This window comes from Ipomoea triloba, chromosome 8, assembly GCF_003576645.1.
Source record: "Ipomoea triloba cultivar NCNSP0323 chromosome 8, ASM357664v1".
Classification (NCBI taxonomy): Eukaryota; Viridiplantae; Streptophyta; class Magnoliopsida; order Solanales; family Convolvulaceae; genus Ipomoea; species Ipomoea triloba.
In genome coordinates this window covers 7,177,000-7,191,909 of record NC_044923.1, presented here as the reverse complement: position 1 = coordinate 7,191,909, position 14,910 = coordinate 7,177,000, and the positions used below count along the sequence as shown (strand labels likewise).

General features: G+C 32.3%; 1 protein-coding gene across 2 annotated transcripts; it reads left to right on the top strand.

The window, feature by feature from the left end:
• The first annotated feature begins 9,513 nt into the window (after window positions 1-9,513).
• On the top strand, window positions 9,514-14,098 carry LOC116028096 (probable trehalase). Of its 2 annotated transcripts, XM_031269895.1 has the most exons (12): window positions 9,514-9,823; window positions 9,931-10,474; window positions 11,056-11,175; window positions 11,468-11,583; window positions 11,735-11,835; window positions 12,188-12,297; window positions 12,381-12,453; window positions 12,527-12,697; window positions 12,789-12,876; window positions 12,971-13,070; window positions 13,142-13,355; window positions 13,517-14,098. In XM_031269895.1, the coding sequence occupies exons 2-12, from the start codon at window positions 9,933-9,935 to the stop codon at window positions 13,598-13,600; spliced, it is 1,719 nt and encodes a 572-aa protein (XP_031125755.1). In that variant the 5' UTR covers window positions 9,514-9,823; window positions 9,931-9,932; the 3' UTR covers window positions 13,601-14,098. The 2 variants fall into 2 exon arrangements, with proteins under 2 accessions (XP_031125755.1, XP_031125754.1); XM_031269894.1 differs by lacking the exon at window positions 9,514-9,823 and having other exon boundaries at window positions 9,856-10,474.
• Window positions 14,099-14,910: the final 812 nt, after the last annotated feature.

Below are 14,910 nucleotides of genomic sequence, written 5' to 3'. Positions count from 1 at the left end.
TATATATATATATATATATATATGATATTGCTGTGGTGGAAACCTGTTTACAAATGGCTTGCGTTTCTACATATACTTTTCTTGTGTTGAAATTCCAACACTATTATATCGTCCGCTAGGATGTTTTGTTTATGCGTGACAGGTCGACAGACATTTATGTCAAAACAAAGTAGTATTGTACTTCATTAATTGAGCATGAAAAAGAGTAAACAGACAGAAAATACAGACTGTATTTTAATATTAATGATTAATCGTGGCGTTAAAAGTAATTGAGATAGATTTGTACAAGATTGTTGTAATCCCTCCCGTGAGTAATGTCAGTGAGATGATACTACAAAAACGACAAGGGGAGTTCATAGCGGTTTTAGGTTGTGATTTGACCAGGTTTTGTCGTTTAGTACAAGGGTTCACACCTGACAGAGAGTACTGGTAGGTTTATCTTCTTCCACTGTTGATATTACTTCCACATTCAATTAAAGCTTTCGGCTGGTTATGGACAACATGATCGAAGGCATCCAATAATGTACGGAGATGCTTCATACTTTCATGATTTGTTTGGTAAATGATTTTTGGTATATTTTTTAGTTGGAAAATGGTAGATATATTTCATATTGCATAACTCCTTTTAAGTATTATCCACATTTTTATTAGAGGAAGAAAAAAAAGATGAATTCATGCTACTAGGATTCACATCCTTTGGTGACTTTTGTATCTTGGAACTAGAAGTTATGATTAGTTTAACTTAGGCCATCTCCAAGAGATGGGCTAAAAGCCAAATTGCATAATCAAATCACCATCCTGTCATATTTTCCTACTCCAACCTAATGGCAAAGCAACGCCAAACGTCACAAAAAATTACGGAAGCGTAGGACAGTGCCGCCCCATATATGGCGCGACACAGTTCACTAGCGAAAAATGTGAGAGGAGTGTCCAATTTACTTTGTTTTTTTTTTGCTCTTGCTTATTTATATAATTCTAAGGGAAAATGGTGGTTTTAGTCTATTAATTAAACCTAATTAAGTTGTAGATTTAGTCCATAAATTATTGTTGTATATAACTTTTTCCCTTTAATTATGTTGAAAGTTGTTATTTCAACCCATTACTTATAAATTTTATTAGCATTAAAAATTTATTTTGATTTGTCAAATTATTAGAGGACAAATTGGTCATTTTGTAAAAGTTTTCTATGTATATATATATATATATAAAGCTTTTCACATTGGTGATTTCAAGTGAATGTTGGATTTGTTTTGGGTTGTAATGTTTGTTGGAAAAATAGGATGATAAAGTGAAAATAAATAACTATTGTGACGTGGTATAACCATTGCCACATAAGCAAATTCGCCGCTATCCATGCATGCTTACAACAACGGCGTCGCCACCAAAGGTTAACAGAACAATCCCCATCTCCGTGCACCCGGACTCCCGGAGTAGGGATTGGAACATACACAACACTCATAGTAGAAAAGACAAGAATAGAAACATCAAACACTGTTTTTCTATCCGTTTGAACTAAAAAATACCTCCATTTTAATAGTATATTTGATATGTCGTTAAATAACCTTATATTTGCGCTCATTTAATTTATGCTTGTTTTTTTGGGTTTAGATGACTGAGATACAAAACTAAAGAACACATATGAATCTGTAATGGTTTTAATGTTGGCAAGTATATTTCTTTCTCAAGTTACTGAAGCACAAAGAGGCACAAAGAGTCAACAGTTACCGCCACTGAGGCTCGAACTCAGTCCAATCATCCATGTGGGAATGTAAATCGGGACACCGGGTGCCACTAGATCACAAGGTCTTTGGCAGTTTTGTAGTTATTATTGATAGTACACATATACCAAAGGAATAAGATACCACATTTAAGACTAAGTATTTAGTTGTTTACTCTTGTCTGCAGCTGTTTTTCTTATTCAATTTATGTTTGTTTATGTTAAACTTGCTCTATATTAAATTTGGTTCATACTTTAGATTTTTTGCAGGGATTATTGGCAATGCTACATGAACTGGTTTCAACTAATTTGCTGGCATCTCCCCAGTGTAGTAATAAGAGTACACATATTCGTAAGGGATAGAGATTAATATGTAAGAGTAAGTATTTAATTGTTTACTCTTGTCTGCAGATGTTTCTTTTTTTTTTTTTAATTTATTGAATTTGTGTTTATTTAGGTTAAACCTGCTTTGTATTAAATTTGATTCATACTTAGATTTTTTTGCAGGGATTATAGGAAGTGCAAAACAGAACAGTTTTGAACTAATAGACTGAAAATTAAGATTGACAAATTACAAAAAGTTGTAACCTGAGTTAATTGTTATTTATTATTTTTTTTTTGTATAAAATTTTGCAAAGGATATTAATTCCCATAAACATTTCATTTTTTACCATGTTGTAATAATGTATAGGTTACTGCAAATAACCAAGGAATTTACTAATGACTTTAAAGTATTAAACTATTTACTGTTTTGTCGAACAAATTACAGGGTGTTTGGTTGGAGGGAATTACAATTCCTTTCCCACTAAATTCCCACCTAATTCCGAAGGCAACTAAATTCCTTCGTTGGAGGGATTTGCAATTCCACATAATTGCAATTCCCTCATTTTCATGGAATTAGAACCCCATGGCCCCCCTGGGATTTTAATTCCATGGATTTTAGGAAGAAAAAAAATATAACACTGAGACAAAATTACCCCTCCCTTATTTTAATCTAAAATTGATGTCTAACCTTTCCTTCAAAATTATAGAGTGTATTATTCTTCGACTTCCCTTTGTGTATGTTCCTTTAAATATTTCTATGCAGCAACTATTCAAAATTTGCATTCTTTATATGCATTGTTTATATACAGTAACTTTCATGTATATATTCCTTTGAATTCTTTATATGCATAACTCTTCAAAAATTTTGACTACCCAAATCAAATGCTTGTGTTTTTTTAGTAAGAGATACGGTAGATGAGTGCTTTTGAATTTAATATGTTATATTTTTTGGGGTTTGAATATGCAAATGGGTCCAATAGATACTCGTCATTTAAGAAGAAGAAGAAGAATAATAATAATAATAATAATAATAATAATAATAATAATAATAATAATAATAACAACAACAACAATGGACATTTTGGACTTTATACAACTTTTTCCCTCTCAATTCCAATGTATACCAAACATTGGAATTAAAATTCCCAGTAATTTTATTCCTGCATACCAAACACTAGAATTTAAACTCCCACTTTATTCCCGCATTATTCTTTTCCCATGAAATTACAATTCTTTTCCCACTCAATTCCCTCCCTCCAACCAAACGCCCTGTTAGAGTTTGATTAGTGTTTATTTAACTGTGAGAACTTTATTTAACTTCTAAAAATTTCTTTGTAAATAAATTTATTTTTTGGGTTTTTTATTAATATATATAGTGTTATAATTAAAATATAAAACAAAAATTTAGAAAGTGAATGAAGAACTATTGAAATTTGTTTTACAACTAAACTTATCAATTATTGAGGAAATTTTTTTTAAAAAAAAATCAGGTGTTTTTGTTCTTTTCTTATAATTTTTTTTTTAAAATTTATTTTATATAATGCTACTTAAAAAAACATTTATCACGAAGTGAAAAAAGTAAAAAATAAAAAATAAAAATAGAACAGTTAATAGAATCACAACTAACTACTCTGATATGCTCTGATCCTAGTTCTGATATGCTCTAATTTTACCTCTGATATGCTCTAATCTACCGTGTATGATCAAGGTTATGATAAATATTTTAATATGAAAGGAAAACAACAATGGCTCAAACATATAAGATATTAATATTTATAATCTAATATATTTGAAATTATTAAATACTTTTCGATAAACAACATTTGTATGGTAATAGGATTACAACACTCATCATAATCACCAAATACCAAAATGGTAGGTCTTTATGGACTACTGACTCTAGACACAACTACATATATATACTTGGTCATAATTAAAAATTAATTTATTCAAGAGAAACGTTCAATATTTGTCAATTTTTTGTTTTGATTTTTGTTAATAGTCATTGCATATGAGAGAATCACTAGAAATTGTCTCATTTAAAACTTAAATAGTAATCTTGAATATGATGAAATATAAATAGTAATCTTGGATATGATAAAATATATATGAGTGAAACAATACAATATTTAAAGGTGTAAATTGAATAAATACATCTTTGCCGTAAACTAAAAATAACCCTAGACCCTAAACTTAAAATATATATTGTAAATAATTATTATATTTAATAATTTATTTATTCATTCATATTATTTCTATATATGACATTAAATAAAGATACATATAGAAGATAATTATAATATTACTCATCTAACTAAATAACTAAAATAAACAAAACGCCATTAATAAATACATATAATTATTTATTTATTCACATGATATCTATATACGGTATAAAATAAAGATACATATAAAAGATCATTATAATTATTATATTATTCACTTAACTAAATAAGAAATAAAACACCATTAACAAATACATATATAAACTTTATTAAAAATAGATACACACGTACATAAATGTTACAATAAGTACCCAACAAATGGAAATGAAGCCAATATATATTTAAAAAAACTCAAATTAGAACTATATATTACATTGTTCGGCTCAAATTACCAATTTAGAATGTCACATGTGTGATGCACGGTGTGAATATAATCAATGTTATAAATATATATAGTACAAAATGATTAATTAAATTTTATATTCTATTTAATAAATATACGAATCTCATTTGTTGTAAATTAAGGTTTTCCTTGAAAATGATCAATTAATCAACAAAATAAATAAATAAATTATACGGAGTATATATTGTAATTATTTAAGCTATAGACCAAAAGCCCAAAATTCAAAATAGCCCAACAGATACTTATATATGCAATTTATAAAAGTTGGTCCAAATCAGAATTTCCTTCTACAAGTAGAATACAATTTCAAAGTAGAATGCCGCACCCATTTTTGTTTCCTTATAACCCTTTTCTATATATAAGTAAAGGTTGTAGGCTGTATAGAGGATTACCAAAGGTTCACGCCACACAGAACCTTTGGGAATGGTATATGAAAATCACACGCCCAACCAATCAGCTATAAGAATGGCTAAAAAATAGAGTCCAAAAGTCAACAACCAAAACATGATGAGCTATTTTCAAAACAGCGCCCTATTGAATAGGCGGGAATTGGAGACAAAACGCTATAGCCAAAACATTTGATTTTAAATTTATTTTATATAATGCTACTGGAAAAATATTTATCTCGAAGTAAAAAAAAAATTGAACAGTTAATAATATCACAACTAACTACTCTGATATGCTCTGATCTTAGCTCTGATATGATCTAATTGTACCTCTAATATACTCTGATCTAAAACGTTTAGACCGGTCCTATTTGTCATATAATGATAACATATACAGGAGTTATGCATGTAAATCAATTACACATGTTCATGAAAAACAGCAAATGCGGTTTTGGTATACACATAAAGTAAGTAAAATCTATTACTTACCCATACTATTTTTTTTTTTTTTTGTTTTATACATAGCATTTAGTAAAGTATTATAATAAGGAAATAAAATTTGGTGATTTTCATTAATAAACTCATTACATACATGATTTACTACATGATCTACATTAGAAGTTCTACTAATCTTCTAGTTACACCATAGCCCTATTTGAGATATGTCCCCGTAGCGTAGTGTATATAGTGTATTCTCATTATCTTGTACTTGCAATAAATACTCGAAGAACTAAAACAAAAAAGTAGGGCAAACAACATAATATTAGGTAGAAAATAAAAGAAGTTAAAACATGCCCAAAAAAAAATAAAAACATTGTGCGGCAAGTAACTGTAAGTAACTATCGAATAGACAGAAACGGAATCCCGCATCGCAGAAATATTTCTTTTAATGAATTGTTCATTTCAAACCTTTTTTATTTGATTTCAATTTTAAATAAGTCGTATCTTGCTCAGACCAATAAATAGAGCTGAGGTTATAGTTAAAGCTGCTAATAAAAAACCAAAATAACTAGTTAGAGTAAGCATGAAGGGGCTAAATGAAATATGTTATTTTTATACATATGTTTCTAAAGCATTTACCGAAGTTTCTATTTTTGCAAAAAATAGGAATATACGGAAAATCCTGAGTAGAGTTTAATAATAACATTCCAAAAACAGTATAATTATTGCCGCTCAAATTTCATCTTCCTTCAATTTTTCAGCTTGACAGTTATTTGTTTTGTCTTCTTTGAGCTGGGTTGATGAAAATTCATCCATTAGGCATCTCTTTACAACCTCACTTTCAGTCCCTTTTGAAATCCTAATATTGTCTAAAATTTGAACTGGACTTGCGAAAAGAATCTCTAGAAATGATAAGTTTATAATTGTTAGATAACTAATGATAAATTTGATAAGGTATTAACATTTGAAGTCAGAAAAAAATATTTGTAAGGTCTAACATCATCATTCTGCCAACTATCATCAAGCAGTTCCATGAAATCTGTGCCTTTAAGTTCAAGCAGATCAAGACACTGTAGCAAAAAGAGTCTTGTCATCTTTAATTTGCATCAATGGATAAGCATTGCGTTGATTTTCAAGAATTTCCTTACTAACAACAATTTTAAATATCAGTGCACGGCCAACCAAGGACTTAATTTCCTGAGGAATTTTTTTGATTACCTTAAGCATAAAAAACAGATTAGACATGTATAACTTTTGATTAAAAAAAGCAGTAAATGTTCTAAACTAACCTTGGTTAAGTAGACTTCAACTCGCTAGCTGTCACACCTATTAGTTCGACACATTCCCGATGCATTACCATCTCCATCCACTACACGTACCTTGACCCTATATCTTAGATCGAATACCTTCACCCCAATTTGTGTTACATTCCTCACAAAAATAGTATCCCTTCTCTAACTTCAACTTTTTGTTGCATCCCTGGGTCTGGCAAGAATCATACAACCAATCATTAAGTCTAGAATCTATAGCACTGGGCATCAAACAGATTTTGGTAGTGAAATAAGTTAGGGTCTAAAAGTATCTTGACAGTAGCTTTAATTTTAAAGTTTAAGTTTAGGGATTATCTTCTTCCTTTCATAAATATCACTGATTGTACTGACAATCATTCTTCCACTGTTCAGATCACTAAATCTGTCACAACTGAAACTCAAGCTAGACATGGAGGCAATACTTTTTAAAGGGGTTTGAATACCACCTAAGCTGTAGTTAAATTAAATTTAAATTTAAAAATGGTGTCATTTGTGGAAAATAAATTTGTATTTGGTTGGGTTTGGAATCGTAAGGAATAATGAGTATAAAGACCAATATAACCCTACATAATAATAGTAGTAATTAAGAAAGTTCAAAAATGTGTTGATAATTTTGTGGTTCAGTGACACGAATTGATTTTTCATATGGGACATCGTGGGTTCGTCCCCTGGCCTAGTGGGGTGGAATTGACTCTTTGTGTTATTTTTCATGGAAAACAAAATTAAATATTTCTTATTCCCTTTCAATTCCCATGCATGCAAATCAAACATTGTAATTTAAATTATTACTTTATTCCCACATTATTCATGCACATGGAATTGCAATACATTCCTAATATAATTCTCTCCCTCCAACCAGACGCTCTGTAAGGGGAGGAGCGGAAAACCTTTTTTATCATTCTTCTGGAAATCATTTTCCCATGAAAAAAGTTTTCCATGAACTAAATGGAGGAAAATTTAATTTTCCTTAAATCTAAAGAAAACTTTTTTAAAAAAATAGTTTTCCATCCAACCAAACATCTCCTAAGTATGATAATGTGATTAAGTAATATAAATTTAAACAAGAAAATAAATACATAAAATAAATTAGACAAAGTAATTTATAGTGATTTAAGGATGGTGTAATTCATCTACTCTACTCTTTTTCTTTTCTACTAAGAGGGAAAATTCACTACCTAAAATCTTTTGTCACTACAAACATAAAAGTGAACTCAAACTTATACCTTTTGTCTCTTGTATTTCTCGTATTGCTCTTTTTTAGCTTCACTCTTATTTATACTTGAATTTCAAAATTTAGCTTCACTCTTATTTATACATAAATTTCAAATCACCACAATCAAACTCAAATCTTCAAGTATAAACAATGGTCCAATCCACACCTTTTACCATTCTGAATTATGTTTTATTCATACTTATAGTGGGATTCCAACCCATGTATTGTTGCCTTCCGCCGTGACTTCAAGAGAAATAATTTTTATTAGGAGAGTGGTGTGTTGGTGTGATCCGCGTGCTGTCATTATATATTGCAATTGCCAAGAAATACAGACAATAGAATATTACTCCACACTAGACCTTGCGTCAAAAGGTATCTAGTACTGGTCGGCCTAACAATGTAGCCATCTAGGCAATTTTTATTTGACTATATTAATAGATTTTTTTTTTTTGTGTATTATACTTTTTATTTTATTTTATTTTGACCGGAGTGTAAGCAACAATTATAAAAGTATCCATTGCTTTATGGCCAAAAAAAAAAGAAGAAAAGAAAAAAGTATACACTTTATTTTTTACTATGTGTAACTGTATAAAATTATTAAAAGAAAAATTTACTAAAATCCTTTAGCATTTAATGTGACTATAAATTATTTTATTTATTAATTATCATGAATTAATTAATTTCATCCGTATTAAAAAAGAATACAAATTAAATACAAATTATATATTTTATGTATATGATAAATGATTTTGGCGAAAAGTTTACCCAATATAACTTATTCATATAATCATAGGTAAGATATGTATATACAATATTATATGGCATGATGCTATAATTCAAACAATAGTCAGTTGTCAACTTTTCCTTCATTATCTTTTTTTTTTTTTTAAAAAAAAAAAAAAAATTATAGATTCCATCAACCTCCTCTGTTTCATAACATGAATATGACAATAATATACATTATCTAATTTTTTTAAAGAGTAAATTGCCATTTTGATCCACCGACTATTAGGGTCTTATTAATTGCAATTCACGATTTTCAAAATTGTTAATTTTGTATCTTAATTATGCAATTTTTATCAATTTTGGTCACGCGGGCCAAATTACAGGTCAAATCTCACCACAAAATATTAATAACTAAAATAATGAGGGTATTTTAGTCATTTCACACATCTTTCTTCTTCTGCCGCGGCCAAATCTGAAATGAGCTTTATAGTTCTATATAATTTACGAATGAAAATCGAGTTTAACTCATTACAAAGTCCATTCGGCTGACTGATGAGGTCAATTTAACCATTTTTGCTTATGTTTATATGTGACAAACTACAGTAAAATATATTTAATCATTTAGAGTAAATTTTACCATTTAAGTATAAATATGCTGCCGAATACCTTGTCGTCACTATCAAGAATGTTGCCAAACAAAAAAAAAAAAAGTATAGATTTGCGAATCTTTACCAACCAAGAAAGCAGAAAGAACTTTCAAAAGGACTGGAAGTGTGATTGTCACTTTCTCTTCGCTCTGTTCCCTTTCTCGCCTTCTTTAGTTCTTTCTATGCCGTGGATTGTTGCCTCGTTGGTTTTACCGTGTAAACTTTACAGAGGATTGGATTCTAGGAAGAAACATTCAAAAATTCACCGAAAACTATAAGAACCGCAAAAATACTCTGTAATTTGTTCATCGCAAACATCGAAAACTTGGAGCCTAGTCAGCGAGTCAATCTATTCAACTGAGACAGCGAGACCTTCAGATTTTCTGGCCGCTAGCCGTTGTCGTCTTCCCCAATTTCTGTACTCTAACGAGGTATAAATTATCGTGGAGACCTAAATTTCCATTAAAAATGGCTACTTTTCTGCAAGAAATAGGTAAAAACTACGTACGGATTCTCACATTGTTCTTCTTAATAATAGCCATGGCCGGAATCGAGACAACACAAGCGTCGGCGAACTGTGTTCCGGCCGACGCCGGCCCGGTGGTGCCCACAACCCCGTTGGTGACTTTTCTTGAAAGGCTACAAGAAACGGCTCTTCGGACTTTTGGGCACGACGGGTTTGACCCGAAGAAATACGTGGACATGGCGCTGAAGGAAGAGCTTTCGAGGACTGTGGAGGCGTTTCAGAGTGTTACGAGAGGTGGGAACGGGTCAATTCCCAGATCGGAGCTGGAGGGGTTTATGGGTAAGTATTTGGTGGGTCCTGATAAGGATTTGGTGTATGCTGAGCCGGTAGATTTTGTGGGGGAGCCAGAAGGGTTCTTGAGCAAAGTGGAGAGCCCTGAGGTGAGGAAATGGGGTCTGGAGCTCCATCTTCTCTGGAAGAATTTGAGTAGGAAGGTGGGGGATCAAGTTCTGGAGAGGCCCGGTTTTCATACATTGCTGCCCTTGAAGAATCCGGTTATAATCCCGGGATCACGGTTTCAAGAGGTTTATTATTGGGATTCTTATTGGGTCATCAGGTTTGTTCACTTAAAAAGATTGCCTTTTTTGGTTTCCGGTTTCCGCTAGACTAATCCTAATCCCCAGAACCCTGTCCAAGAAACGCTGGAGGAGGTAAATTGCGAGTCGATCAGGAAAACTTATAGTGGAAAGATTGCATTTTTATATTAAAATTTAAATTTCATACATGATCAATGAATTTGAAAAGCTTAGATAATGAATTTGGATTGATGTGTAGCATGTAAGTATAAAGCTACCCACTACAACCCATCAAGAAATGCAAAAGTTTCTGACTTTCAGTTCTATTCCCCTTTTTTACTCTTATTAGATCTTTTATAGTAATTCTGGTGTTTTAGCAAATTAGGAAACTAATTCTCCAGAAACATGGTTTGTGTAACTGACATTTCTTCAGATGTCTAGAAGATTGGAAAATTGTCTTTTTGTTGGATTTAGGGTTTAGGTGAGGACCACCAAAAATTGGAATATTGTTCAAGTGGTTATTTTACAGACTGCTTTAAGTGATTCATGGGCTCCATATGATCCTAGTTTCTTAAATCCGTTTTCCAAAATTGTTCCATGGGTTGACATATTTGCAATGCAGGGGCTTGTTAGCGGGCAACATGTATGAAACTGCAAAAGGAATTGTTGCTAATCTTATTTCACTTATTGATCAATTTGGATACGTTCTTAATGGTGCACGGGCATACTACAGTAACAGAAGGTGAGTCCCGATAGCATTTGTTTTTAGATGTTCAGATAATGTTACTTGTTTACCGTCATACATTCTACTGAGAGGAACATAAATGTTGTTTTGCCTTGTTTATTTCTTAGTATATTGTGCATTTGTTAATCATATGTAAATACTATAATCTACTCAAATGTGTAAATTTAAGTTCAGTTCTTTAGATGAGTCGATTCTTTATTGATACCATGAGGTCCTTTGAGCTTCATATCCTGTTTTGCTTCCTCCCTCTCTAGAAGATGAAATAACGTTTACTAAGTGACTGGTGCAGCCAGCCTCCACTTTTGAGTTCAATGGTTGTTGATATATACAAACGAACTGGTGATATGGATCTGATAAAAATGTCTCTTCCTGCACTGCTTAAGGAGCATGAGTTTTGGAATTCAGGTACTAATATGTGTGCTTGTGGGTGGGTGGGTGTGTGATATGTATGCTGATTATTTGTATTTTAATGTCTTCCTTGAACTTTTGTTTAATTGATTGTTATCCCTATTGTTAAGTTCGCTAATTTGCATTTATGGTCCAATTTCATTTAAAGGTATGCATAAAGTGATCATTCAGGATGCTCAAGGAGTGAATCACAGCTTAAGTCGGTACTATGCAATGTGGAACAAACCCCGACCGGAATCTTCAACAATTGTATGACCATCCAACTTACATTGCAAAAAGAATTGAATGTTGGGGGCAACCCCAGCCAAGTTGGTCAGGCTGTTAGTTTGGTAACCATAAGGTTCCAATTTCGACTCCTAGTGGGTGCGGCTTATATTGACCTTCTTGGTTTGAGCCGGTCAACTATAGGCAACTTAGGCTGGTTTACCTCCTTCTGGTCCTTTGCTCGCTAGGGTAATAAAGCGGGGTTTACCCAGTACACACCCTCGAGTAGTGGCTGCTGGTTTCCCTCGTCACTTGAAGAAAAAAAAGTTGAATGTCAAATTACACAAATGACGGCTTCCATAATTTGTTCTGTCATCTGATAAATAGAATGCCACAGGACACGGAAACAGCTTCCAAACTTTCGAGTGCCTGTGAGAAAAAACACTTGTACCGCGAAATTGCAACAACTGCTGAATCTGGATGGGATTTTAGTTCAAGATGGATGAGGTTTCCTGACTTTATTTGTCCCTTATTATTGTGCTTTCTCCATTGCCATCCATTGATCTGTACGACCAACCCACTCATTGCAGGGACGGATCCGATCTCACAACACTAGCTACAACTTCAGTTCTCCCAGTGGATCTTAATGCGTTCATTCTTAAGGTAAGATTCTGAATGCTGTCTGAAAATTGGTCTCTCTGTCACCCGATGAGTGTTGTTGGATTTTGTGGCCCAGTTGGAACTTGATATAGTCTTTCTAGCAAGCATTATCGGAGAAAATAACATAGCTGAACGTTTTAACGAGGCTTCACAAGCTAGAAAAATTGCAATCAACTCTATTTTCTGGGACACAGAGACAGGACAGTGGTATGATTACTGGCTCAGCAATAGCAAATTTGCATGCGAGGTGATGCACACGCGTTTTTACATCTCACATTGTGTTGGTTGATTACAACCGAGTTTTATCTCATGTTTGTTTCGTGTCTTTGACGGTTTAGGGTGTCTATAAGTGGGATAGTTTGAACCAGAACAAAAAACCGTTTGCTTCAAACTTCGTTCCCTTATGGATCGATTTGTTTAACAAAGGTGAATTATGTCTATACAATATTTTCATTTAGAAAATAGAAAGTAAGAACACAATGGGTTGAGCAAATAAAATGAGCGTTTTATACATTTGCAGATAAAATGACAGTTCAGAAGACTATCCAAAGCCTTCAAAGCTCGGGACTGCTTCTTCCGGCAGGAATTGCAATGACGTTGTCAAATACAGGACAACAATGGTAATCAAATTTATAATAATACGTTTCCTTGTACATCGCTGACAGTTCGATCTCGTGTGTGTTTCGGACAGGGACTTTCCTAATGGTTGGGCACCTCTTCAACACATAATTGTTGAAGGCCTTACTAGGTCCGGGTCAGCGGAGGCAAGATCATTAGCCCAAGATATTGCGAGGAGGTGGATAAGAACTAACTACGAAGTGTACAAGAAAACCGGGGCAATGTACGAGAAGTATGATGTTGAAAAATGCGGGCAGTATGGAGGTGGCGGTGAATATGTATCCCAAGTAAGACAGCTTTCAATTTTCGAAAATGGTAGTTTCGTGTCGTATATATCCATCTCTGCTTTCCAGCAATGAACTTGGACAGAAAACATTTCTTTCCGTGATGCTAAGGAACTTGATTGTTGTCACATTATAGTCCCCTTTAACTTTTTTGGTTTATGCAGACTGGTTTTGGGTGGTCAAATGGAGTTGTGTTGGCCTTCTTGGAGGAATTTGGATGGCCTAAAGACTTGAAGATGGACTGTTAGTGACTGCTAAAACAATACCGAGTTAATTCTGGATTTAGTCATCTGACTATCAGTCATTTCCAATTTTAGTCCTTAACTTTTAAAGCTACCAAATTTAGTCAAGTATTAAATCCAAATTTGGTAGCTTTAAAAGTCAAAGACTAAAATTGGATAATGAGTGATAGTCGGAGGATTAAATTTAGAATTAACTCAACAACAGTATATGGTGAGAGACTACCATCTTTCTTCCCAATTTAGAATTTTTGAGCCCCTCACTTTGAGAGGTTGCTCCCACACTATCGCTGGTAAGACTCGATCCCTTATCCTTTTTTCCAAACTTCACTTCTGTGACTAACTGAGAGATAACCATCTTTCTATGGTCACCGTGAGTCCGTGAGGTTATTATGTTCATTGGTTTTGTAAGACTCTTATCTTGTATTTAGCTAATAAAGGAAATTGGGAATAAATCATATATGTAAACTTGCTAAATTGAATAATTCTCTATTTTTCTTTCTCCCACTTTACTATTTTCTCCAATTTTTATGTCTTCAAATTTTCATTCTTGATATTCATTATTTTCTGTTTTTCAAATGTATAAGTAAATGTATTCTCTTTTTTTTTTTTTTAAAGAAATTATTTCTAGTTGGTAAACAAACATTTGTGATGCAAAGATAATATGGTTGCACTGGTGTCAGTTCTTGATGTCCTTTATGTAATTCAGAATTAGAACATAAAAATATTGCAAGAATAGTATGTTTGGTTTATGGAATCTGTCAATTGTAGAATAACATTTTTAGGGATAGATTTATTCCATTAACTGGTAAGTCTTTTTTATTCTTGACAATAGTATTTTGGGAATGAGTAGGGGAGTAACTATTTCAAGGGAGGGGTATAATATTAGGCTATTTCCAAGTTCTTACAAATAGTTTATTTTATAATGTCTAATTTGCCCTAGACTATTTTTTGTATATACAAATAATTAATTCTATTATTATTATTATTATTATTATTATTATAGAAATATCATTTAGAATATATGCTATTTATATCTTTTAGATGTTTATATACTAACTTAATATTAAAAATAAATGTTATATATGTATGTATGTATGTATCTTGTAGGCCTGAAGGTCAGGTTTGGTATATATATGTTTGACATGTTTAGTTTAATAGGCTTTGAAATGGGCTCAAACCTGACCTTTTTACTAAACAAGTTAGGACATAGACCCTTTTGTAGGGGCTTGGTCTATTCCCATCCTTATTTCTAAATGAGTGATCATCAATATGGATGATTGTTGTTTAATAGGGAGATATATATGTCATATGTTTTT

Bases quoted from the DNA above. Each gene is read 5' to 3' on its own strand.
- LOC116028096 (XM_031269894.1), top strand. From the start codon at position 9,861: ATGGCTACTTTTCTGCAAGAAATAGGTAAAAACTACGTACGGATTCTC. The intron at 12,298-12,380 runs GTTTCCTGACTT...CACTCATTGCAG, and splicing joins TTTAGTTCAAGATGGATGAG to GGACGGATCCGATCTCACAA. The intron at 12,698-12,788 runs GTGATGCACACG...TTGACGGTTTAG, and splicing joins ATAGCAAATTTGCATGCGAG to GGTGTCTATAAGTGGGATAG.